The 22,544-nt window shown below is 51.0% G+C and overlaps 9 protein-coding genes and 2 non-coding genes across 11 annotated transcripts; 2 read left to right on the top strand and 9 right to left on the bottom strand.

The window, feature by feature from the left end:
- Nucleotides 1-190: 190 nt before the first annotated feature.
- On the bottom strand, nucleotides 191-292 carry APUU_t40005S. The gene has a single exon. It is a non-coding gene; the product is annotated as a tRNA-Met (tRNA).
- Nucleotides 293-2,408: 2,116 nt separating this feature from the next.
- On the bottom strand, nucleotides 2,409-3,781 carry gprC (the record flags this gene model as incomplete). The annotated part of the gene is made up of 2 exons (XM_041703781.1): nucleotides 2,409-3,134; nucleotides 3,191-3,781. The coding sequence occupies 2 exons, from the start codon at nucleotides 3,779-3,781 to the stop codon at nucleotides 2,409-2,411; spliced, it is 1,317 nt and encodes a 438-aa protein (XP_041556432.1).
- A 757-nt stretch (nucleotides 3,782-4,538) lies between these two features.
- Nucleotides 4,539-4,803, top strand: APUU_40681A (uncharacterized protein; the record flags this gene model as incomplete). Its single annotated transcript, XM_041703780.1, has 2 exons — nucleotides 4,539-4,654; nucleotides 4,698-4,803. The coding sequence occupies 2 exons, from the start codon at nucleotides 4,539-4,541 to the stop codon at nucleotides 4,801-4,803; spliced, it is 222 nt and encodes a 73-aa protein (XP_041556431.1).
- A 2,987-nt stretch (nucleotides 4,804-7,790) lies between these two features.
- Nucleotides 7,791-8,573, top strand: APUU_40680A (ADP-ribosylation factor family protein; the record flags this gene model as incomplete). The annotated part of the gene is made up of 5 exons (XM_041703779.1): nucleotides 7,791-7,865; nucleotides 7,914-7,955; nucleotides 8,007-8,090; nucleotides 8,159-8,494; nucleotides 8,553-8,573. 5 exons carry the CDS (start codon nucleotides 7,791-7,793, stop codon nucleotides 8,571-8,573), a joined length of 558 nt encoding a protein of 185 aa, XP_041556430.1.
- Nucleotides 8,574-8,818: 245 nt separating this feature from the next.
- Nucleotides 8,819-11,658, bottom strand: APUU_40679S (uncharacterized protein; the record flags this gene model as incomplete). Its single annotated transcript, XM_041703778.1, has 2 exons — nucleotides 8,819-8,892; nucleotides 9,402-11,658. 2 exons carry the CDS (start codon nucleotides 11,656-11,658, stop codon nucleotides 8,819-8,821), a joined length of 2,331 nt encoding a protein of 776 aa, XP_041556429.1.
- Nucleotides 11,659-12,864: 1,206 nt separating this feature from the next.
- APUU_40678S (putative pre-mRNA splicing factor) lies at nucleotides 12,865-13,908 on the bottom strand (the record flags this gene model as incomplete). Its single annotated transcript, XM_041703777.1, has 1 exon — nucleotides 12,865-13,908. One exon carries the CDS (start codon nucleotides 13,906-13,908, stop codon nucleotides 12,865-12,867), a length of 1,044 nt encoding a protein of 347 aa, XP_041556428.1.
- Nucleotides 13,909-14,063: 155 nt separating this feature from the next.
- APUU_40677S (uncharacterized protein) lies at nucleotides 14,064-14,891 on the bottom strand (the record flags this gene model as incomplete). The annotated part of the gene is made up of 1 exon (XM_041703776.1): nucleotides 14,064-14,891. One exon carries the CDS (start codon nucleotides 14,889-14,891, stop codon nucleotides 14,064-14,066), a length of 828 nt encoding a protein of 275 aa, XP_041556427.1.
- A 909-nt stretch (nucleotides 14,892-15,800) lies between these two features.
- Nucleotides 15,801-18,135, bottom strand: APUU_40676S (gamma-glutamyltransferase; the record flags this gene model as incomplete). The annotated part of the gene is made up of 8 exons (XM_041703775.1): nucleotides 15,801-16,249; nucleotides 16,304-16,437; nucleotides 16,493-16,653; nucleotides 16,719-17,304; nucleotides 17,362-17,521; nucleotides 17,584-17,617; nucleotides 17,670-18,017; nucleotides 18,100-18,135. 8 exons carry the CDS (start codon nucleotides 18,133-18,135, stop codon nucleotides 15,801-15,803), a joined length of 1,908 nt encoding a protein of 635 aa, XP_041556426.1.
- Nucleotides 18,136-18,449: 314 nt separating this feature from the next.
- On the bottom strand, nucleotides 18,450-19,883 carry APUU_40675S (uncharacterized protein; the record flags this gene model as incomplete). Its single annotated transcript, XM_041703773.1, has 4 exons — nucleotides 18,450-18,879; nucleotides 18,931-18,966; nucleotides 19,018-19,682; nucleotides 19,815-19,883. 4 exons carry the CDS (start codon nucleotides 19,881-19,883, stop codon nucleotides 18,450-18,452), a joined length of 1,200 nt encoding a protein of 399 aa, XP_041556425.1.
- A 681-nt stretch (nucleotides 19,884-20,564) lies between these two features.
- Nucleotides 20,565-20,666, bottom strand: APUU_t40004S. The gene has a single exon. It is a non-coding gene; the product is annotated as a tRNA-Met (tRNA).
- A 778-nt stretch (nucleotides 20,667-21,444) lies between these two features.
- Nucleotides 21,445-22,096, bottom strand: APUU_40674S (C40 family peptidase; the record flags this gene model as incomplete). Its single annotated transcript, XM_041703772.1, has 3 exons — nucleotides 21,445-21,559; nucleotides 21,613-21,714; nucleotides 21,765-22,096. The coding sequence occupies 3 exons, from the start codon at nucleotides 22,094-22,096 to the stop codon at nucleotides 21,445-21,447; spliced, it is 549 nt and encodes a 182-aa protein (XP_041556424.1).
- Between the last annotated feature and the right edge of the window lie 448 nt (nucleotides 22,097-22,544).

Below are 22,544 nucleotides of genomic sequence, written 5' to 3'. Positions count from 1 at the left end.
GCGCAGCCCGATGGCGCTACTGCACCTGCACTGTGCCGCTGGACGGGCGAGGCTAGCGCTGCGTTCGCCCAGAGCTGGTCGTATAAACTAGAAGGTGGCAAAGTGTTATTATTAGGACAAGCTGTGGCTGAGGTCCGGAGTTCGGTTTGAAGTTGAAGGGAAAATAGCAAAAAAAAAAAAAAAAGGATTGTGCTTCCAACGAGAATCGAACTCGTGCTTGCGGATTGCAACTCCTTTAGATAGGAATCGTCATATTATGAGACCGCCGTCCTAACCACTAGACCATGGAAACGTCGCTGGCGATTCGGCATCTGACCGGACTTTATGGCCATGTTTTAGGGCTCATTTATTTGATACGCCCCAATTTTGAAAGACTTACTCCGTGCTATTAATGCTGTTTACACAATCAGTTTTCTCTATGAATCATTCATCAATTCATCATGAGTAGGCCGAACCCCTTAGACGGCCAGTACGACGTGGTACAACATTTGTCATGCACTCCGCATTACCGGTGGACCTCCCGCGGAAATGAGCAATCTATACAATTTACCAACCATCATCGGCTCCCAATCACAGCCCAAAAACAAGAACTCTCCTGAAGAACTGAGTCGGGCAACTCAAAAATGCCCCCACCGGAGATATACCCAAGCTTATACAAGATCCTCATAAACGCTCATGGCAAAGTTAGGGGGAAATCAAAAAACCGTCCCCCTGCAGAGCGATCGACTCGACCCGCCTGGATGTCGATCGACATACCGCACCCTGGAGATCATACTCATCATGAGCCGTGTCAGTGTGGGACAGTGGGAACGATCACATCAGCGCGGTTATGAATTGTGCCTGATCTCCAACCATTCTTCAGATCACGGATCCGGGATTCTGCATGGACCATGCTTCTGGAGTATCCATTCCGTACGGAGTATGATGTACGGAGTACTCTCTTGACTCTCGAGACGCGGAATTCACAGTCCATTGGCAGTCATCCACCTGGTTCTGGTCCTGGATGCCGCGTGCCGCGTGCATGACTGAGTACCTGGTACGGAGTAGACATTATATGATTAGACCGCGTATGTTTGGTCCATGGTTCATCATATATGCAGAGTCGCACAGAGCACTCCGCATCCCCTGTTCCTCCTGCCCCGGTCCCTGTCCCTGTCCCTGTCTCTGTCTCTGACTCTGACTCTGACTCTGACTCTGACTCTACCTGGGGACCCGAGGAGAATATCGAGTATCGAATTCGACTATAATCCAACGCCTCAAAATCCTCAGTCCAACGAACACCCGTTGAACACATCGCCCACGAATCGCGTCAGTTCCTATCCGGCGACTGACTCGCTGCAAATGCTTAACGCCTTAGATGCGTGCTTAGGGGGGAGGAACGAGTCAACGACTAATTAAGGCAACCAACCAACCAGCCGTTAATACTCCGTAATCAGCGCCTATCGTGAAGATTCCCAAGAAAAATCACGGGCAATCTGATCTAGTCAATAAACTACACCGGATGGAGTATGACGATCCACTGATCCAGTCTTCGATGCCGGATTAGCGGTGATCATTTTTTTGGGTTTCCTTTCCTGCCGAATTCTCGGTACTTGGCCGAGTCCCCCGATACCGAGTACGCACGATGCAGTTCGAGGTCGATGGCTCTGACCGCCAGACGCGGAAGCGGAAGCGGCTGCGGCTGTGTAAATATTATGAACTTTCGGTGAGTACTCCGAATATGCCTAGGTAGTACGTACTTAGCCTCGGAGTATGATCTACGCAGTGTCGAAGTCGAATTCGAACTGTGGTTAGTGCTTACTGCTCACAGTTTACAGTTTACAGTTTACACACGCAAATGTGCGTGGAATAGGGGAGTGAATCGAGAATGCAGTGTAGATCATTACACTGTCTATCGTTGTAGACAGTATACTTTGTAAGTGTGTGGCCTGGTTGCTTAAAGACCAGGCCAGGCCGCGGAGCATATTCTATCTATATACACAGAAGTAGGAAATGTAGGAGTAAGAGTAGGAGTAAGAGAAACAGGGTTGTATCACATAAAACAATCCGCTGTCAAGAAGGGTATTCAAAGAGTTGACATGAATCCGCTCATAGAACTCATCACCAAGATTGGGTATATCCTGCAGTAACCAGAAGGGAAATGAAACGGAAGATGAGAATATAAAAATAGGAAGCTCAGTGAAGGACGAAAAACAAAAACCGTTTGAAAGACCAATTGTGGAGCAAAAAGAGCCGCCGAACATAAATCAATGAGAGTATCGAAGGTAGGGCATCGATTAAACCGTATATATAGGTGTAAGAAAAGTGTGACATCAGAAACATAGTCGGTCGCCGGTTCGAAGCGTGGTCGGAGCCGGGGAATTAATAATAATCAAATCGTAGAAGGTGAGCAGTAGAAATTTCCGTCATTATCTTCCCCATCTCCTCGCCGTGGGTGATATCTTGCCTGTCGAATTCAGCGAATCTTGACTTGCCCGACCGCTGGCATCCCCGCTGGAAGGATATGCTGGTTCAGATGTGATCTCGATCGTGGTGTGCTGATACACCTTGCCCATGGGGGCCAGCTCGACATCGCCGCCCTTGATAATGTCCTCCGTTGAGCCGTCACGGGTCGGCTCGTCTTCATCTGGGCCATTGTATGTACGAATAGCGCTGATGTCCGTCCGCATAAACTTCGGGTCCGTGGTGCTATTGAGGTTCTTCCCACGACCCTTGCTGCTGGGGAACTTGTTATAGCTCCGATCAGCACTGGGTTCAGATTCGATGATGAGGTTTTTTCGTGTGAGCGTATAGAGTAGGACGTCGACAAATCCAGAACTCGTAATTAGCGCACCGGCAACGCAAAAGTACACGATGCTTGGAGTTTCGCCTCGTGCGGTCGCCATTCTTCCTGCTGCCAGAGGGAGGGACAGGACAATGTAAGCGAGTGGGTATATAACCATGTATCCGACGACTCGACGAAGGCGTTTCAGACTCTCAATATGACTGCTCCCTAAGATAGCAGACTGCTTGATACGTCGACGGAGTTGAAACCATAGGACAGCGTATAGCGTAATCGTGCCAAACTCGGCGAAGAAGATCCAAACATAGTGTGTCCAAAGACGGATGTCTTCGTACTCTTCGCTAATCCAACACTATTCTAAGTTAGCCAGGGAGATAAACAACATGAGAACAAAAAGACCAAGCTTACCCAAGCCCCGGCGGGGACGAAGACATCGCCTCCATGAGATGCAATTGGGATGATGACGAGAACTGCAACAAAAGCCCAAAGGCCGATCACGATGATAACGAACGCTCGATAGCTCAGCTTCTTACCCAAGGCCACAAGGTAGAAGGTATGGAAGGCGATGGCGAGCACGAAGATTCCACTTGCTGGGTCTCCAACCTGGAGCCACAATCCTTGGAGGAAGCAGGCTGCTGTCCTAGCTTCTACTTTATTTTCCGCATACCACTTTGCACAGATCAAGAAACCGAGAGACTGTTGAATATCCGCAATGACCAGGTTGTAAATGAGAATGATATACTGATTGTAACCGATATATCGCTGGTAGTTGCCGCGCCAGAAGATGAGTCGGTAGGTAACAAACGAGATCAAGATCAAGGTGGCAACGGTGGAGAGAATGGCCATGACGAAGACAGCCACCAGGCCTTTACGATGGTCGTCGGGTAGGGGATCGATAGTGAATTCCCCTGTATCATGTTCCGTATAGGACAGCCGCGGTAAGAGGGCATGGAGGCCGTCTTGACCGCCACTGGAAAGCAGCATCTTGACGAGACTCATCGTTTTGTTTTGTTCAGTATAGTTCAATGCCTGGAAGCGCCGTGAGCATTATCCGAGGGGTCTCGTGCAGGCCGTTGTACTTCGGCGCTTTGGCAAGAAATCGCGCTTCGGGACGATGTACCGGGGCTGGTCGAGTATTTGGGGTGCCAGGGTTGCGGCGACTTTGCAGGTTCCAACAATAATAAGGTTAGTTCATCCTGTCCTTTTCTTCACTGTGAGGGGCAGAGCATTAGTTAGTTATCCACTTTCACAGGAGGATGACAAAGGCCATAAGGGAGGGAGACGAGTCGTGAAGGATCAAAAAGGGACCATTTAGCCAACGACTGACGTCGAGAAGCAGAGTTTAAGCCTGGCGTGGTTTTTGGGTTTGCACCATGTGCCGTGAAGCCAACAACCCCACGAGGTGTACCAAAATTTCAGCCGGGGTGGATCAGATGGAAAGACGTGAGCAGCCGAATCCGAGCAAGACTGAAGAGTGATGGGCGACTGGGGCCAATGATCAGACAGGGGAAAGTCAAGGTGCGAGCGAATTAGGACAGGGATGAACGCATATCTTCTGCGAAGTGGTCCGAATTGGACATCAGGGCATGGTGAGAGTTGGAAAGTGGAAAGCGAACCACGACGACGAATAGTCGCCCCGGGTCTTATATTGCCTCTCTTGTGCCATGTACGTTTTACTGGAGAGCAGGCCAACAGGGCCCGACCAATCCAAAGGCAATTCTCCGACGTTGGTGGCCTAAGAACGCCCTCGCTCGCAATGGAGCCGGAACCCAGCACACACCTTCATGCAAAGTCGGATTCCCGCTGCGAGGGGGTGATACTGGCTCTGTCTGACGCCGCCAGTGCCTCAGAGGACGAAACGACTGCGACCTCGTAAGTCGTAATCGAACCTAGCGTGCTAATATTTGATGCCCAGCTACGATGACTTACCTAGCGCGAAAGCTTGCCTACGTCTTGGGGCATTCGTTGGATGCAAACGCAACCCCGCAAGACAAGAAATGGTGCGATTTACCGGGCCATGAGGTGCAGAGCTAGCATGGCAATCAAGAATAACTCATCCAATAAAACGGTTGTCAGTCCAGCCAGGTCCAGTGTGACTCCAGTCGATGTCCATGATGACTTGATGGCCCGCTGGCTGCGCCGATCGGGTGAATTCTGGGGTGGGTGCCGGATAATGGCCTGTTTTGGGGCAAGTGGTTCGAAGATCCCAACTCTTGTTCGGAAAGCAGAATCCGCAGTCAGTCTTCTCGAAGGACGATCAGTGGTTCTGGCTAGTCCGACCCAGAAAAGGCCTCTCTTTCTGGCGCGTGAGCAACTTAGAGATGCCCATCTTCATCAACATGGTTCAGCCTCCTGGGGCTCCGGTATTTCTTACCCACCCTATGTGCCGTGGAACGCTGTGCCGAGTTATTTTATTTGCCTCCAAGGCTATCTGCAAGAGCAAGGCAACGGCAAGGGGTGTGCGGAATGCATCTGATTGGTGAGACAATTGATTTTTTGGGCCTTGCAGCCTGTCAATCGGAACGCTTGTTGGTTATGCACTATGCAGCGTTCTCAACAGGTTCAAGGTCTTTTACCGTTGGCATCAATTGAGCCTGTCTCGGTACGTCTTGAGCGGGGTCTGACCGTGTGTGAGATTGACCGGAGATTGAGGGATGGCCCGTCACGTCTGGTCTGTGTTTGGCGTTGATAAATACAGAGGAGTCCAAGTGAGAGTTGACTCAGTTGAGATGAGTGCAACCCCGGGACGACTCTTTCTCCGCGGCTCCGTCCTGCCTCCTCTTCTTCCTTCCCTTCTATTTTCTTGCTTCAATGGTTGAGACTGCAATGAGCAGTTTCTTCGATCAATGGTCTGTCTCAACGATCAAAATCGGAAAGAATGCTGACACCAGGTGTGCCCCAAGCAGCACCATACATCGCTAGCCTATGATACAACTCCCATCCTACGATTCCCCGGAGCACGATACTCCTTTACAGCCAATCCTGACACCGCGATGATGAACCTGAGATCAGGGGGGAAACTCGTTCTCGGCCTCAAAAAGACCTGAAACATCTGTACGCTATCCGCCGTGGGCTACTCTTTGACCCCGCACACACTATGATAGTTTGAATTCTGGATCCTCTGCGGGGACAAAGCGTCGCCTTGACCCCTGGACCAGAAGTAGGACTCACAAAGCACATATACTTACTTGTACAACACGAGTTACATTTCTGCCACCTTCTCACGGATTTCTGCTCCTACACTTCAGCTGTCATACACGTGGGCCATGCTGTTCTGGTTCCTATTTCGAACTTCGGACGGAGGGAAGATCCATGGTTCAGCTGAATCAGCCTTGAAACAAAGTTCACGGAGGACTTTCCCCTTGATATGAAGACTCCACGAGTGCAATTCCGATGTGGGCTTTGGAAGACTCCTCAGTCTTCACTCCTCGGTCTTAGGTCAGCAGTCCGCATCCGTCGCTGGACTTTAACTTCAGCATCGATGCGCTATTTGACAATGCTCCATGGGTGATTCACTGATTGCGGCGCTGTGCTGACACCCTACCCCACCGTGGCGGAAACTCCATCATAAACTTCCCCTTTCCTCCTAGTTCTCTATCTCAGTAATCGAGTTCAGGCCTTTTGCTGAACATGATTCGTTAGTACCTTGCAGATTGCCCGAATCCTCTCTCATACAAGTCCCCGCCTGTTTCAGCCACGCTGTCAAGGAAGCGGTCTAGAAAAAACCTTCAAGACATCAACGGTTCGGTACTTCGGCAGTAAAATATGATAGAACCCCATCCCTTTTGGGATGGTGTAGGAAACACCAGTAATGTTGGTGGAAGAGTGGTCGACCTCACCATGGTTCTGAATCGACTATCGAGCCTTGCACACAGATAGTATCTGAGACTGGATCCTTGCTTGTCATAAGATTTACAGCATTTCTCGCTCGTTCCGGTGTATTCGCACGGTTCTCAACCGCCGTCGTTTGGTTTCCCGGATTCTGACATCGATTGAAAGCTTGACCATGGTTCGACGAAAACCATCAGATCCTTTTAGCGATGAGCTGATGAATGCCAGCTCTATCGCTCGTATTTGACAAACTTACTATCATCAAACCTCCCGCTGTGGTCAGCGGGAGCGATTTTAACAGAAGACGTACTCAAAATGGGGCATCCTACCCACACTTATTCCAATACCACGCTCTAGCAGAGACTTATGCGGTCATCTCGTACCGCCAGAGTTGCCGCTCTCCCCTGCCTCGTTCATGATTTTCATAAGGAGTGCGCGTTCATCACAAGTTGAGTGAAATAATATGGCGTGGTAACTCCCATAGATCAGCACTAGCAATGCAAGCCGCAGTGCCACCCTCCACTACGAATTCGTGCGTGGGCCTCTAATTCTGGGGCCTGGGATACGCACTACGTACTTCCCTTGGCGATTGCCGTCCCCAATTGCCAATTAATCGCGCCAAGATACGGTGTTGAAGCAAGTTTGAAAGAGGCTTAATCGTGGAAATCCCGATGAGTTTCCCCAATCGCCACGGGGCACGGACACGATCCCGCTATCTATAACCTGAGCCCTCGACGAGGCCCGACTGTCAGAAGCAGGGACTGTGCGCTGCATCGCAGACAACCATGTCATATCCCCGCAATAGACTGTGACTGAGACCACGGCACCTTGATCGCTTCATTTGCCAGGCATATCGGATCGTTCGCCCGAGGATTTCCCTTGGGCGCCTGAACTAGCACAAATCGGGGCACGTCCCTGAAGCTATTGACTCTCCTGATGCGACCTCACTCGCGATATACGTCCAGAAGGGGACATGCCGAGGCTTTCCCCTGAATCTACCTGCCTGTCAAGGAGTAGTGCCCCAACCCCCGTCATTACATGTAGTGGTTTCTCGGTGTACCCGGGTCGCAGGAGCCAAGCGATTATTAAGCAGACTTGTCCCGCACGAGGTGTCTCCTTGCAATACACAGCCATGCACAGAGCAGAGTCCGTCTCATCTGACACTTAAGATCACAACATGGGGAATACGTTACCGAATTTGTGGCCCTCATCCAGGGCAAAGAAAGAATACCGGGTCATTATGTGGGGACTTGTATGTTCGCCAACTTCCTGTCTGGACCAGAAATAATCCTTGGTTTAGTGGTATTCTGGGAAGACCACGATCCTGTACAATCAGCTCAAGGTATTTAGATGGTGAGAATGAAATGGTATATATACGCTGACTAGTTCTTAGGGCATGGGTGATGTCATCCCCGTGTCTACAGTTGGATTCAACCTTGAAACAGCCACACATCAGGACGAAAACTTTCTTATCTTTGTATATATATAGAAACAACCAACTCCCCTGTCCAGATATCCATCGCTCATATAATATTTCGCTATCAGGACCTGGGAGGCCGGGATAGATTACGTCCGCAGTGGAAAGAGTCCTTTTCCAAGCCGGACGCGGTGATATATGTCGTGGACGCCACAGAGACCAACCGACTCGACGACGCACGCTATGAATTGAAATGTTTGCTTGAATTTACTGGGCTCTATGATGAGAACAGTGAGGTTCCTGTTCTGGTGTTCGCTAATAAAAACGATCTTGACGGCGCAAAGCCCGGGGGAGACATATTGGAAGCGTTGCAACCGAAAGCACTGAAGAAGCAAAGGTGGAAGGTTGTTCCGTGCTCGGCTCTTAACGGCTATGGAATTGATGAAGGCATGGATTGGTTGGCTGTTAGTTATTTCTCGTCCTTGATCGTCGTTGACTGAGGCTAATTGGTACAATGTACAGGGACTGCTTGGCGGGGGTTAAGGCCGGCAATCAAGTACGTATGTATGTATTTATGTAGAGTTTCGGTATGCAGGCTTTGCCCCTCCATAAAAACAGAGAGCTCTGACCAGGCACTCCCACCGATCACATCCTGCGACGCCGATATATCCTAGATTAATAAAAGACCATAGGAATATACCTCATGTAAATCGTAGCAGTGATAGAGGCACGGATAACTTGGAATAAAACCCAGCATGCTAAACATTATTACGGCAGTAGCAAGCAACCTATATTCCCAATTCTAGGCCAAAGACAGCAACAGCGGCAACAAGAACAACAGTAACAAATTGGTTCGAATCTTCTGGGAAGCCAGGGAAATATAAATTTTCGGCCGTCACGAATCACAATTCGCAAAATCGATTTTTTTAGAAGAAGAGAAACACACACGAACGCCTCAGGGCAAAACATAGTCCTGGCTGGGTCCTGTTGGGTAGCAACAACCTTGGAAGAAAGAGCAAATGTAATACTAAAACAATTTGGCTCGGCTCCTCTCCCTAGAAAATAGAAAACGAGGGGAAATGAAATACAAGGCAAGCCAACTCTTGGTATATTAGATGAAAAAAAAAGAGAAGAACAGAAAAAAAAGAAGATTTCATTTCGTGCCGTTTCTTCGTTTCATGTGTCATCACGCTGTTGAAGATTGGAAACAGAACAAGAGAGAAGAAGGGGGAGGAGGGAAAACTAGAATAGAACGGTTTGATGCATCGATTGAATTGTGGGTAGTAGAATTGTTTGTTTTGTTTTGTTTTTGTTTTTATCTTCTCCTTGAGTTCCGACTATCCCGTTGTTTGGTGTGTGATCCCTCGTCACCTTCGTCTTCCTCCTCAACGGGCGCAGGTGTGCGGCGTTCAGTACGTCGCTTCGGACGGCGCCGGCGGTTAGAGCTGATGTTGCTGGCCGAGTCATCGGGTGCCAATGATTGCACATCGTCAAGGAAGTCGTCGTCCGTACCACTTTCCCATGGGTGGGGTCCGGGTGTGCCAAGTCGAGCTTCGACAAACGTTCCTCGGCGGTTCTGGTTGGCGATTGACAGACCAGCACCGCGCTCGCGCAGGGCAAGACGTACAGTTTCCGCTTTGCAGTGTAGCGCTTCGAATGCATCTTCGAGAGCTTCCATTCCAGCGTATATTTCTCGCTCGACTTCCGCCAGAGCGGCGATCTCCATTTCCTCGTCTAGAGCGATCGGGCCGCCGAATGAACCTGGAGAGCCTGGTCCGCCGTATGGTTGGCTCGTTGGACGGTCGAGCGGGTTGGGAGTAGAACCGCGAGACATTCGCCCGGTGCTAAATGGGGTGTTTGACCGACTGTTGCTATATCGATTGGGAGTAGAGTCCTCGGCTCCGCTGCGAAGGAATCCGTCGAAGCGTCCTGATATCAAAATATCCCACTCATCGTCGCTGATGGCTGCAAGCGTGGCTAGCACATGGTGCATTCCGGGGTTATTGAGCATGTACATTGCGGTTTCGGGATCCCGGGGCTTAGATGACAAACGGTACAGCCGCTCGATTGCAAAAGATGACGAAGTGAGAGCAGGCGGCCGTTCTCGGGGCTGTCCATCTGGGCGTGGGGTCGGCGATGTGGACGAGATTCCTAGCAAAGCACGGAATATAGGTCTTTGGTCGTTTCCAAGATGGGTTAACATGGCAAAAGTAAGGGTCTCATCGTCCACCTCCTCAGGCGCACTTGTTGGCTGTTCGACTTGTTCGGTCAACCACTGGTCAACAGCGAGTTTTGTCTTGCGCGACTGTCGAAGGAAATGGTCGCGGTACTCTTCCGGAACGTCAATATCCATCTTCTGCATAGGGATATGCTCTTCACCAGATACATCCGCCTTTCCTAGTTCCGTTGTGAGAATAAATGGCGGCCAACTAGGAAGCTCTCGACGACCGGACACCAGCTCTAGTACTTCGCCCCAGCTGACACCTGACGGGATGTCCTCCAACTCATCATGTTCGCACATAAGACAACGACACGACTCCGACGAAATATCGCGGGCAAAAACAGCTTCCAGCCGGTCGAGTAGGCGACGAGCCACAGACCTGGACCCTGTAGCAACAGCAAGCGAACCATTTTTATTTACAACATGCTGGTAGTCGGCTAGAAGACGACTGAAAGGTTCAAACACTCTACTGGCCGCTAGATGGGGCTGGACTTGAGGTTGATCGCCGAAAACCGTGTTTAGGAGGAGAGATTTTGGGACCTGGTAATCTAACCCTCCATTATGAAGTAGATAATCAACCCGAGGGTTTGAGACCGGGACATCTGGGGGAGGGGGCGGCGGTGGTGGAGTGCCGTATGTGGAGCCTGTAGTTGGCGGACGTCCGTAATCCATTGCAATATCGAATGGTGTTCGGTTGGGATTTGCGGAAGCCGGGCGATTCGACATGGAAGAGCGCGTTTGGGTGCGAGACGGAGGCTTCTCGGGGCTTCTGACTCTGGAAGAGGGCGACTGGCGAGCAGCCGCAATGGTTGCGTCGGAGCCGTTGGCGGAGTAGTCCATGCCTACATCTCGGACTGGCGGAGAGCGAGGAGGAGAGACAACAGAGCTCCGCTTGCGATCCGGATCGAGCTTTGATTTGGATGGTTTGTGGCTGGCGGTCCGAGATGGCGAGTCTTTACTGTAACTTGAGCGCTTCGCTTTCGGGGTCTCCGGTCGGACGGTCGACTTGCTCGTCTTGCTGCTGTCATCCTTTTTAGCGCGCAGGCTTGACGATGACCGATTCAAGTCTGTTTTGATTCTGATCTTTGTCTTTCCATCCTTCGTCTTCTCAGTAGTTTTCTCCCCCTTATCGTCGACCGTGCTGCCTTTTCGCGAATGCTGATCCACGCTCGTCAACGGGGGACTTGGCGGCGCATTCCGACTATCATGGTGTCGTTGTTTGGTGTCATCTTTGTCTTCATCGTCCTGATTCTGCTCGGTTAGGTCGGTCGGATCTGGTGTAGGGACGCCCGGTTTGCCGACGGCCTCCCTGCTATGAGCCTTCGAAAAAGTAGGGTATGGTAAACTCGTTCTCGACTCGAGGAAGGATGCCGTGCCGGAGCGACTGGCGCTGTCGAGGCCGGGCATGGAGGACCGACGTTGCTTGCGGGACTTGGGAGCGGAGGTAGAAGGAGTGGAGGAGCGGACCGGTGGTTCGGGGTCTTCTGGATCCTTGGTTGACGGTCGGCTGGATTGTTTCTGGGACGACGTCCTTTGTTGACGGTTTTTTGATTTGAGAGAGGTAGAAGATGTGGATGAGAGTTTCCTATTCCGTTCCCTGTTACGATCGCGGTCATTTAGTCTCAGTGGCAGAAACATGGCGTGGGATGGGCTCGAATTAATGGAGGTTCGTGGGTTTGAAGGTGAGAGAAGACGACGGCCAAGGAAGCGCTGTCTTTCTTCCTTTTTATCCCCTGCTTCCCTTGTCCGAATTCGTTTTGTGACTGACTAGTTACCTCGTGAATGTGAATGACAGGTTTGCCGATCGGGGCAGCTCATCGAAGTGAAAAAATCAATCGAGAGTCGAGTCTGTCGCCGACACTGGTCTGTCGGAGCCTGGATACGTTGGGTGCGTCTGGCGCTTAGGCGACTGGCGACGTCAAAGATCGCAGATCTGAGTGGTTGGATTGATGGGTTCGCAGCTCGGCGCTTATGTCATGGAAGCACCAACAGCTTGCTATCTTTAAGAGTCATGCGACAAGCGTCGCTCATGGGGGGAAAGGCACAAAAAGCAGCCGGGGAATAACGAGGAATCGGATCGTGAACGGCGGAGGTTGGACGAGGATTTTGCGGTGAGAAAGGGCCCAGACGAATCCCCGCTGAGACCCGTTTAGTCGACAATAGCGAGGTCTAGTGCGACGGGGTGTTCGAGGCTGGTGATTGAGTGGAGCGACGTGGTGGGTGCTGCATGGAAGCCCGACGAAGACGTTGGAGATGCTGGAGTAGGCCAAATTGAAACGTGCAGTTGAGATTTGAAGATCTTGGATGAAACGATTGAAGCGTTGCAAGAGGGCAATGCAATGGGAGGCTGGCGTTTGCTGAAGTTGTGTTGTCGTGTGCTCGTGAATGTGATGGAGTTGCCTGATTGCCTGCCTGGCAGCCTTGTAGCCTTGCCGCCTGAGAAGCTAATTCGTAGTACATACGATAAGGCAGTGCCAGGTATCGATGACAAGCAAACACAAACTAAGGAATTTCATTTATATTTGGAGTAATGTTTCAAAGAAAAAGATCATCTATATGTGCTATCCAGTAGCCAGGCAATGCAATGCTCGTCGTGTCACCCGCATATCCAGTCTATCTACGCTTCACTGGAGACGTCTCAAGAACCCAATTCCCGGCCTCGATATGAGCAGTAGCTCCCCGCCGCGCAGCCCGCATCACTTTCTCGCTCGCGGGCGTCCTTTCTCCCGTTTCCCGGTCCCAATCCCATCCCTCCTTTAGCCACATCCACGTCAAGTAGGCGCGGAGTTCCTTATCTTGCGGCAACACTGATTTCCATTCGGGAGTAAACCCTGCCGTTGCAGCACCAGTCCCCTGCCAGTCTGTAGATAAACCCCGCAATTCATCGCGGCAGAAAATCCGCCAGCTGTCCAAGGCATAAGCCCCGACCCCAGGAAGATGCGCGACTTCCCAAGCCACGCGCTGGTCGTCGTCGTTGATGCATTCAGCCGGCTTGATGTCTCTTCCATCTGTCTTACATGGGTAGTTGAGTTTCCGGTACCGTTTATTCCGGCAAGGTGGACGGTCGAGCCATGTCTGCGCTAGGGATATGCACTTTCTTGCTCGCTGGTTCTGGAAACCGAGGCAGTTAATCATGGCTGTTAGTTCTGATTGGTCTGCTGCAGCCATCGCCTCGATCGTGGGGTATCTATCAAAGACCTGGAATAGGATTGGGAGCGCGACGCCTCCTCGGGTGCGGTTGAGGAAGATGGTAGCAAGGAGTAAACGGAATGGATCGTGCGCGAGTTGCTCCTGGACTAGGCCGAATGCTGGTGCATCGATTGGCGGAAAGGGCAGACAAGAGTCCTCGTTAACTGAAGTTCCTTGGAAATATGGTGATACCTTTGCTGGCTTTGAGCGAGGCTTCTTCTCCGGGATGAGTGTAGGATTTAATGAAAAATCAAGTTGCGGCGGAGTTTGTTCTCTGACGCCGACAGCAAAATGGGGGGGTTTGATGGGATCTATGTTGGCATCAGATATCCCGCTAGGATCATCATCAGTATCACCGAGCTTCGGATGTGCTGGGCGAACCGGAGACGGTGTAGGGCTATCCTCCAGGTCACTTGGTACGTCACTCAGAGTCGAATCGGATAGGAGAAGATCGGAAGCTAGACCCATATCCTCAAGCAGCCTCTGAACACTGTCTGGGACGGAATGTCCATTAAGGGACTCGCACGAAGATTCGGCATCAACAGGCTTGGAGACCTGGCTGCTCACAAAGTATTTCGACCTCACCTCATCGCCGGCAGTCAACCCCGACAAATCATTGGCTTCTAAAAATCCAGCACAATAGGGTCTTCGAATGCTGCACCGCCCTTGAGAGCCTTCGTATTTGAAGATGCTTTCGAGGAACGTTTTTTCTTCTTTGGCCGAACTTGCAGTTTTGTCTCCTTCTCACCCTTTTTGGACATCGAGGACCTTTTGGTGTTGCCTTGGGTGGTTTTTACAGGAATTTTGATTGTTTTCTTTGCAGGTTCTTCGCCGCTGCTCCGCTTCCGCTTGCGCTTTTCTTGCGGGTTCAAATGCCCTGTCTTCACGTCCAGACCTTCAGATGAGCTCGAATCATCAACCTCCTCTCCAAACGCAGCCCCCTCATCAAACACATGGCATTGTCCGACCTTTGTAAGGTAATACCTCTTGATGTCAAGAAGCACCCTATCGACAATAGCCCGCTCGAACCCAAGTATCCGCGCCTCTGCACGTACATCACGAACGAATCGAGCCCGCACGGATCGCGTAACGGGGTACTGTTTCTCTCGCATGAAACCGTGTTCGCAGATGAACATGAGCAGCGGTGTATAGAGCTCATCCGCAGGAGTCGCTGAGAGATCAGAGCTAGAAGCAGCTTTTGGTTCCACTGTGTTATTGCGCCCTTCGTTTTCATCACCGTCGCTGTCTTCTAAGTCGATAGCCGACGTGGTGGTGGGATTGGGCGTGGGCTTTTCGGCGTTGCCAGGATTGGCATTTGTGTTCGATGCGACGATAACTTCGTTTTCGATCGCGCCACTGGTTTTGGAGATCGCTGTGTCATTGCGCTTGGATGGGATTGGGGTTCGTCTGGAAGAGGTGCTACTATCCTCCTCGCGGCCAGGTCTTGCCATGATTTGTCTTTGTGGCTTGTGATGCGGTCTAGGAAACAAGGATGTGTTAATGCTGGCAGAGCGAAAAGGTTCCAAGGGGTGGCGAGAGAGAGAGAGAGAGAGAGAGAATGAGATAATAGCAGTATAAATCATTACAAAAAGAGGGACTAACACAATCAATGGCGGCTATTCATAGAGATGGAAATCGACTCGCATATTGAATTCACTCACAGGAAGACCACCACTCCGCGCCTCCACCAGCCAGCCTTTGCGGCGCGCTGGGTTCCTACGCCTGGCGACGGAGCTGAGCATATAAATATTGTGACATTATATACGTATTGATAAGAGAGAAAAATAATAAGCCTATCACATTCCGTGTTGGTGATTGAGCGACGTTGAAAAATCCGGGGAACGCAGGTCGGACTCAGAGGAATTTAAGCGCAGTGAGCGCACAGACCACGTGCCCACAATGCCCAGTAGAAGTATACAGCAGAGAAATTGTTCAGTCCGCCCAGCAGCAGTGAAATACACTTATCTGCTTTTGTCCCGAGGAGGTAGGAGCTTAAAATATTTGAATGTGAAGCGTAGGTAGGTAGTTAAGTATTAGGTATCTTATAACACCACTCGCAGGCTGATCGAGATCATCACATACATCCATCTCTAAATGCTTTTGGAGGATAAGTAAAGTAAGACTTCTGGATGGTTCTTCATGGTTATCGATAAAATAATACCTCTGATAATGATAGTTGCTTGGTAACAGATGGTTGTTGATGAAGAGTTCTATTAAGCAGGTAGAATATCATGATCCCCCTCGCTCCTTCCTCAACAATACATCCACCCCTCTAATAATGCATTGACACCCTTACATAGTCCACCAACACCACCGCACACTAGAATCGAACCCCCCTGGCAATCTAGACAATCTAGAGTCTAGACAGCAAACCCCCCTGAATTCAACTGTCTCGGCTCCCCCGCAGCATCAAACGTCCCATTTGCCAACACGCGAATCGCCTGCGCCGTACTCGTCCCCGGCGCCATCCACGTAACATTATGGCCCCGCGCCCTCATAAAGTCTACCGTGGCATTGTCATACGCATACTCGAACGCCACCTGATTCGGCACAAGCTGGTCATGCAGACGCGGTTTGGCTAGGGCTTCGGCAGCCGACAAGCCCTCGTCAACTGCGTGGATGATGTTTTGCACTGTGGCTGTGATGATTCGGCTACCGCCGGCGGAGCCTGAAAGGAAGAAGGTTGTGCCGTTGGGGTGGGTGACTATTGCTGGCGTGCAGGAGGAGAGGGGGCGTTTGTGTGGGCGGATGAAGTTTGATTCGGAGGGGATGTAGCCGAAGGAGTTGGAGGAGTTGGGGATTGAGAAGTCTATATGACATGTTAGAGTTTCCAGTTGGGTAAGAGAAACGGTCATGTACGAACCGTCCATCTCGTTGTTCATGATGATGCCTGTCTCTGGGACGACTAGTTTGCTGCCGAAGAGGAGGTTGATTGTTGTGATGGCTGAGATCGCGAGGCCGGAGTGGTCAACTGTGGCAATGTGGGATGTTCCTGGCCTGCATTATTGTAAGATGAGGGCTTTAAGAAAAAAAGGAGAGTGGGGAGACATACGTATCCAAGCTCTCAAACCCGGCTGGGTCATACGCGGACACATTCTGCGTCCGCAAATCCGAAATTTTTCTGCGGATATCATCGACAGTCTGCTTCTTCAGCATGTCCTTTTCATACTCCGACACTCCCTCGACGAATTCTGGATCTCCTAGGACTGTCCTCTATAACACAAGTCAGCCCAAACCCAACTCTATCCAGCAACAGTACTTAGTTAAACAGCACATACCAACCCATACCCAAACCTCATCGCCTCATCCATCCGATGGGTACTCAGATTCACATTGTCCGGTCCAAAAAGCGGCTCATACGTATCCAGCACCTTCAACATATTCAACACAACCGTTCCACTCGACGGTGTCGTTGTGCTCGTGACCCGATATCCTCGATAGTCAATCTGCGAAATATTCCTCAAAACAGCCTTATACCCGTTCAGGTCCTCCAGGGTCATAGTCCCATTCGCCTTCTGCAACGCCCGAATTGTCGCCTCCGCAATCGGGCCCTCGTAGAACGCATCCGGGCCTTCAGACCCAATCGTCTCAAGCGTATCCGCGTAGCGCTTGCGGGTGATCGTGTCCCCGAGCTGAACCCTGGTCCCGTTCGGCGCGAAATCAATTGCCCACGACGGGTCGTTCACTAGGAAATTGTCTACCCCGTCACCACTAACCGCGGAGTCCATGTAGCGCACTGTGTCTGCGCCGACGGGGAATCCATATCGTGCGGTGCGGACAGCCGGCTGGACTACGACAGACCAGGGGAGGGTGCCGTATTTGTTATGCAGGTATTCCAGGCCGCGCAGTTCGCCGGGAACGCCACTGGGCGAGTTAACGATCGAGTCCATTCACTACAAGTGAGCAGGTCAGGGAGCATACCTTGCTAGCCCGCCTAGCGTGGAGGCCTTGGTGTTATTGTCGAACATTTCCTCGAAGGCTGCTGCAGGCGCGGTCTCGCGGAAGTCGATGTACTCGAATGTGCCGTTGGGGGCCTTGACGAGCATGAAGCCGCCGCCGCCGATGCCGCTGTGGTACATTCCTGCTTTTTATTAGCAGCTATCCTAAGGTACTAACCAGGTTAAAAGGTTGGAGCGCACTCACCCACAACACCAACGCAAAGCATCGTCGCGACCATCTAGAAACAATCAACACCAAATAATCAACTGCAAGAAGAATAGGAAACGTACAGCATCGGCTGCATTCCCGCCCATCAGGATAATGTCCGTACCATGCCGACTGCAGATGGCACTCTCGCTGGCGACGGCGCCCCTCTTCCCGGCTTGGACTCCAGCCTGGACATGGCCATATCTGGACCTCTCATGCTGGCGAAAGTAGCGATCGGACGAGTCGTAGTCTACCGGGGATGGTACTACACTGGGTAGGTGAACAACCAATAACACCAGCAGGAGGGTAGTACAGAGCGAGAGTTTCAAAACACGCGACATGGTCGGCAAGGGACTTGTTCCTGCTTTGTTGTGAAACAGGCTGGAATCGGCGGGGCCTGATAAATGGGAATCCCTGTTGGAGAAAAGCGGCTGGTGGTACCATAGTGGTTTAATACGAGCACTGATGGCTACTGATAGACAATAGTACGGGGTAAGGTAGTACTGGGCTTACCTGCTTCTCCACATCGGGCACTCGACATCCCTGCATCTCCTGCACTTCAGGCTCCCTCCGGCTCTACGCTGGACTACGCTGGACTACGCTGTAGACCGGAGGAAGAGATCGTGGATGAACCTGGCAGAAGAGGGGGTGCCATTTTGACTTTGGAGAAATCCTTGGGTCCAAGGAATGCCTGGTGGAATTGATAAGCAACGGGCAGTTAGTGGCGGACTGGTCCCGCTCCGTAGTTAATAGTACTGAAGAATTTGGAGATTAGTGCCCTGGATCGATTCAGTGATCGTCGACAGTATTCAACATTTGATATAGTATCTTAGATAGTATCTTATATAGTGTATAACCGTACATCACCGGAGCCCCATCTCGCTCTTCTCTTTGCGCTTCTCTCCGTCGTATGGCACTGTGTACGCCACTGCCTGACGCGCCCACGCAACCGTCTCCTCCCACTCCGCTGGGATCTCCTCGTCCGGGGGCAGCACCGTCGCAACCAGGCGACGGCCCCAGATCCCAACGTACCATTTATTCGAAAGCAGATGCATTCCAACGCCGTAATGCAGAAATATAATGCTCGCCGTCCAGTCTCCGTCCTTCAGCCGCGCCATGAACTCCTCGCTGATGTGGATTGGGAAAGCGAGGATCCCGCCTTGTTGCTTTCCCCGTGGCCACTCCTTGACCATCTCTTGCAGTGTCGCCCAGGTATTCTTGTACATTTCCTGGTATGGGCCTTCGGCTGTGTTGATTGCGCCTCGAAGGTGGTCGAGTGACTTGAGCAGATCCCTAGTCGGGTTTGTTAGTGTCTGTCGGTCTTTGGTAATTGTTAGGACAAACCGTTGCAACTGCTCAAAAAACTTGTTCTCTTGCGCGCTAGCCCGCATTGTTAGATAAGTCGACAAGGGATGGAAAGCAGAAACTCACTCCTCTATCCTCCCCTTCCTCAAAAACACCTCGGGCTGCTTGTAAACAAGCCACGCTTTAATCTCCTCCGGTTGCTCAACATTATCCAGCTGCTCAAACAGAAACGCACACCCAACAAACAACCGATGAATCTCCAACACCTGCGACAGCGGATCAAAGCTCTCACGGTTCTGCGACACACAAGGGTACGCAAACGCACACAGCATGATAAAAATCGAGCAGATGAACGCCGGGCCCAGCGTCTCCGGCGACAGATCCGCCAGCTCTCTACTGAAAGCCGAGCATGCTCGATTCTGGTACTTGAGCGCAATCTCGAGCCACTTGCTATCGCCCTGCTCGAGGAACGCCAGATGCAGCGCCGAGAATGCTAGGATGATATCTAGCAGAAACGGATTCGATGTCGCGATCCGCGGAACGGCGATCTGGAAGTACCCGGCTTCTAGCACGTCGGGCCGTAGAGTAAACGAGGCGTCGATGACATAGTGGTGTAGGAGTTTCATTTCCAGCATCCGCGTGTGCGCGGACCACCCCTCGGGGCTGGGGGGTGCGTCATTGGGGTCCTGTGGGGTGAGAGGGAATTGACCGTCTGCTTCCCCGGTTGGGGGGTAGTCACACTCCAGGCCGCGCTTTTTGCATAGGCTGCATCTTGGGAGCTCTTCATCGCACTATAGCGGACTTGTAAGAACTTATGAAAAATAATTGAAAAGATCCCTCAGTGGTAACGATGTTGATCAACGGTCGATCAACGATGTTATAAAGAGTTGGTGAGTAGGCGTGCCTAGGGATAGGGAACTAACCTTGACATGTCTCTTTTTACATTGAAAACAACCCCTCCGGGACTTTGTATGGCTGCGACGAGAGGGCATTCGGGAGGTAAGCAGTCCTTAGGATCTCATAGGACGAAAGAGACGACAATCGAACCCAAGCCAGACGCCAGGTCGGCCTGCGGATAATACTGGAAAAGAGATCCGCAAAGAGCTGATCAGCCGATTGACGCGCAGAGTGACAGCGATGATTGCCGCATCAATGTGGTGCAGATGGCGTAGGTTTGGCGGGTGTCGTATTTATCGTATCCCCAGAGCGAACGTGCAGCAAGCAGAGCAACAGAAGAAACTCGACAGATGGCCCGCGCTGGGATTGGAGTGATCTGATGCCTGGGCCGGCCGGCCGGAGCCAACTCTCTTAACTCCGACTGACTAATAATCCGCGCTCCAGTGACTGCGAATGGCTGCGAGCCTGCGAGTTAGGATAGCCGCGGTGGAGTGGAAGGTTTGGCGATATGGCATTTCCAGAGTATGGAATGGATTCACCTCTTGCCTGGGCCTGTTCGAGTCAGTTCGACGGATCTCATCAATCATATTGTTCTGCAGCCGAGCTGCCGGATGATCAGGGTGGGTAAGGAAGCGCGGCACATCACCGTTGAGGTTAAGACTGGAAAGGAAGCATCTCCGTAGTTGGGTCGCCAAATTTTACCGAAAATATAGCGGCTTGTGATTGGTAGGTGTAAATGTCACCAAGAAAAAGAAAAGAAAAAGGAAAAAACTAAGTGCTTCCAACGAGAATCGAACTCGTGCTTGCGGATTGCAACTCCTTTAGATAGGAATCGTCATATTATGAGACCGCCGTCCTAACCACTAGACCATGGAAACTTGTTGTAAATTTGGACTTTAAATTGGCAATATAAGCAAGCGAATATCTTCATCCCACATCTGTCACGCCTTAGCATCGGCATTTTAATACTAGGCAATGCATCTTAAATAGGGGAAAATCCACTCTATCAGGCTCAGTACTCTGCAGGCCTCTTTGAAAGGGCCTATTGCAACTCTCTCATGGTACATACAGGATCCAGATTACCCGCCGGCGAGGCATTAGTGTTGTTCTATTTTCAATAGGCTGTAGTATATATTTCGCGAAGTTTATTATCCTCGGCAATTATATATATATGTACCATCCCTCGAGCGCTAAGTCTATCGGCCAAGTCCCAATGCTCAGAATACTAGAAGAAACTCACTAGACTTCAATCATAACCGAATTTTGTTTTCTATCGGCAGCTATTTTCTTTTCTATTTTGGTGGATGATGTTATTTGGGTTGTATGGCGAATAGAAGTTTAGATGATATTTCCGTGCGGAACTTTCAAGGCTTGTGTCAATTTTCACAGATGCGACTGTACTTCCACTTGTAATGTAACGTTGAGAGAAGAGAAAGTATTCTATGTATTTCATACTATAACAGGGTGCAGTAAAATGACAGGATAACAGAAATAAACTTGAACGAGTGAAGTAAAACGGCTTGCCAAGGGATGTCGTGGGTTGGCGTGTTTTAAAACCCAGATCCCATGGCAAGGAAAGTATATACTGAAGAATAAACTCTATAGCAATCCACAACTCTAGGCACCGCAGGCCTTGGTGTCGGACTCAATATAAGCTCAAGTGAAGCGAATGACATAGGGGCAAGCGGCCTCGCCGAACTTGGAGATGCTGTTCTCCTGGACCTGGTTGACGTCGTCGTTGGGAGCATTCCACATACGGTCGCCATTGTCACTGCATCGTTATTAGTGCTTTGAATCTTAAAGCCAGGTAATTATTCAACGTACATCATCAGTCCAACGTGGTGGATGCTGCCGCTAGTGTTGCAGTCACACTCGCCGCCGAAGAAGATGGCGTCTCCTGGCTGGCGTTCTTCCAAGGGGTATTTCCTAGGACGGTATCAGTAAAGTCATTCTGGAGAACGTTTGACAGAACATACTTGTAGCCAAGCTTTGCCTCATCGGCGCAGTACATGGTGGAGGTGACGCGGAGACCCTCAGTGAACAGGTCACGGCCGGTCACTTGGCAGACGGCCCAGGAGACGAGGCCAGAGCAGTCATATCCAACATCGCCGTACTCGTAGGGAGGATTGTCAGCGCTGGGGCCGTCACAGGTACCACCGCCCCAGGCGTAAGGAGTGCCTTTGGCAGTTAAGGCCTTGTCGAGGATTGCCTGGCCGACGGTGCCCTGCCTGACAGATATTTTGGTCTCGAGGGAGGGAAGGGCGCTGGCAGCGCAGGCGAGGAGAGAGAAAGCGGCGAGGTACTTCATTGTTGATGAGGCTTGATGAATTTGTTTGGATAGGTTGTTGGTGAGATTGAGGGGCTTTCTTCGGTGGTTGAGGAATCTTATATAGCTTTTTCTGGCTGCATTGGGTTGGGGTCGTTGACGTCGATCATTATCTTGTCAAGAAACATTTCACGAGATGGATCTCGCTGCAACGTTTATCATATTCCAGATTATGAAAGGGAATTGATATTCACCCAGCGAGTTTCAAGATCAGGACGAACACATCGATCATCTCGCGAATACGAGGGCTTGAGTCGACCGTCGACACGATTATGCCCATAAAACCTCGTGTTTTGAGCACAACAAATATAGAATCGAGCGATCAGGAGTAATGTGGGGAACAGCCCTGGATAACTGCGACTGACGAATGTCCGTGTTCTCACGCAGGCGCGAGGGAGGACAATACGAGGACCACAAGCCTGGAAGAACA

Source organism: Aspergillus puulaauensis, chromosome 4 (assembly GCF_016861865.1).
Source record: "Aspergillus puulaauensis MK2 DNA, chromosome 4, nearly complete sequence".
Classification (NCBI taxonomy): Eukaryota; Fungi; Ascomycota; class Eurotiomycetes; order Eurotiales; family Aspergillaceae; genus Aspergillus; species Aspergillus puulaauensis.
The sequence above is the reverse complement of the archived record's forward strand: the minus strand, read 5'-3'. Positions and strand labels throughout refer to the sequence as shown.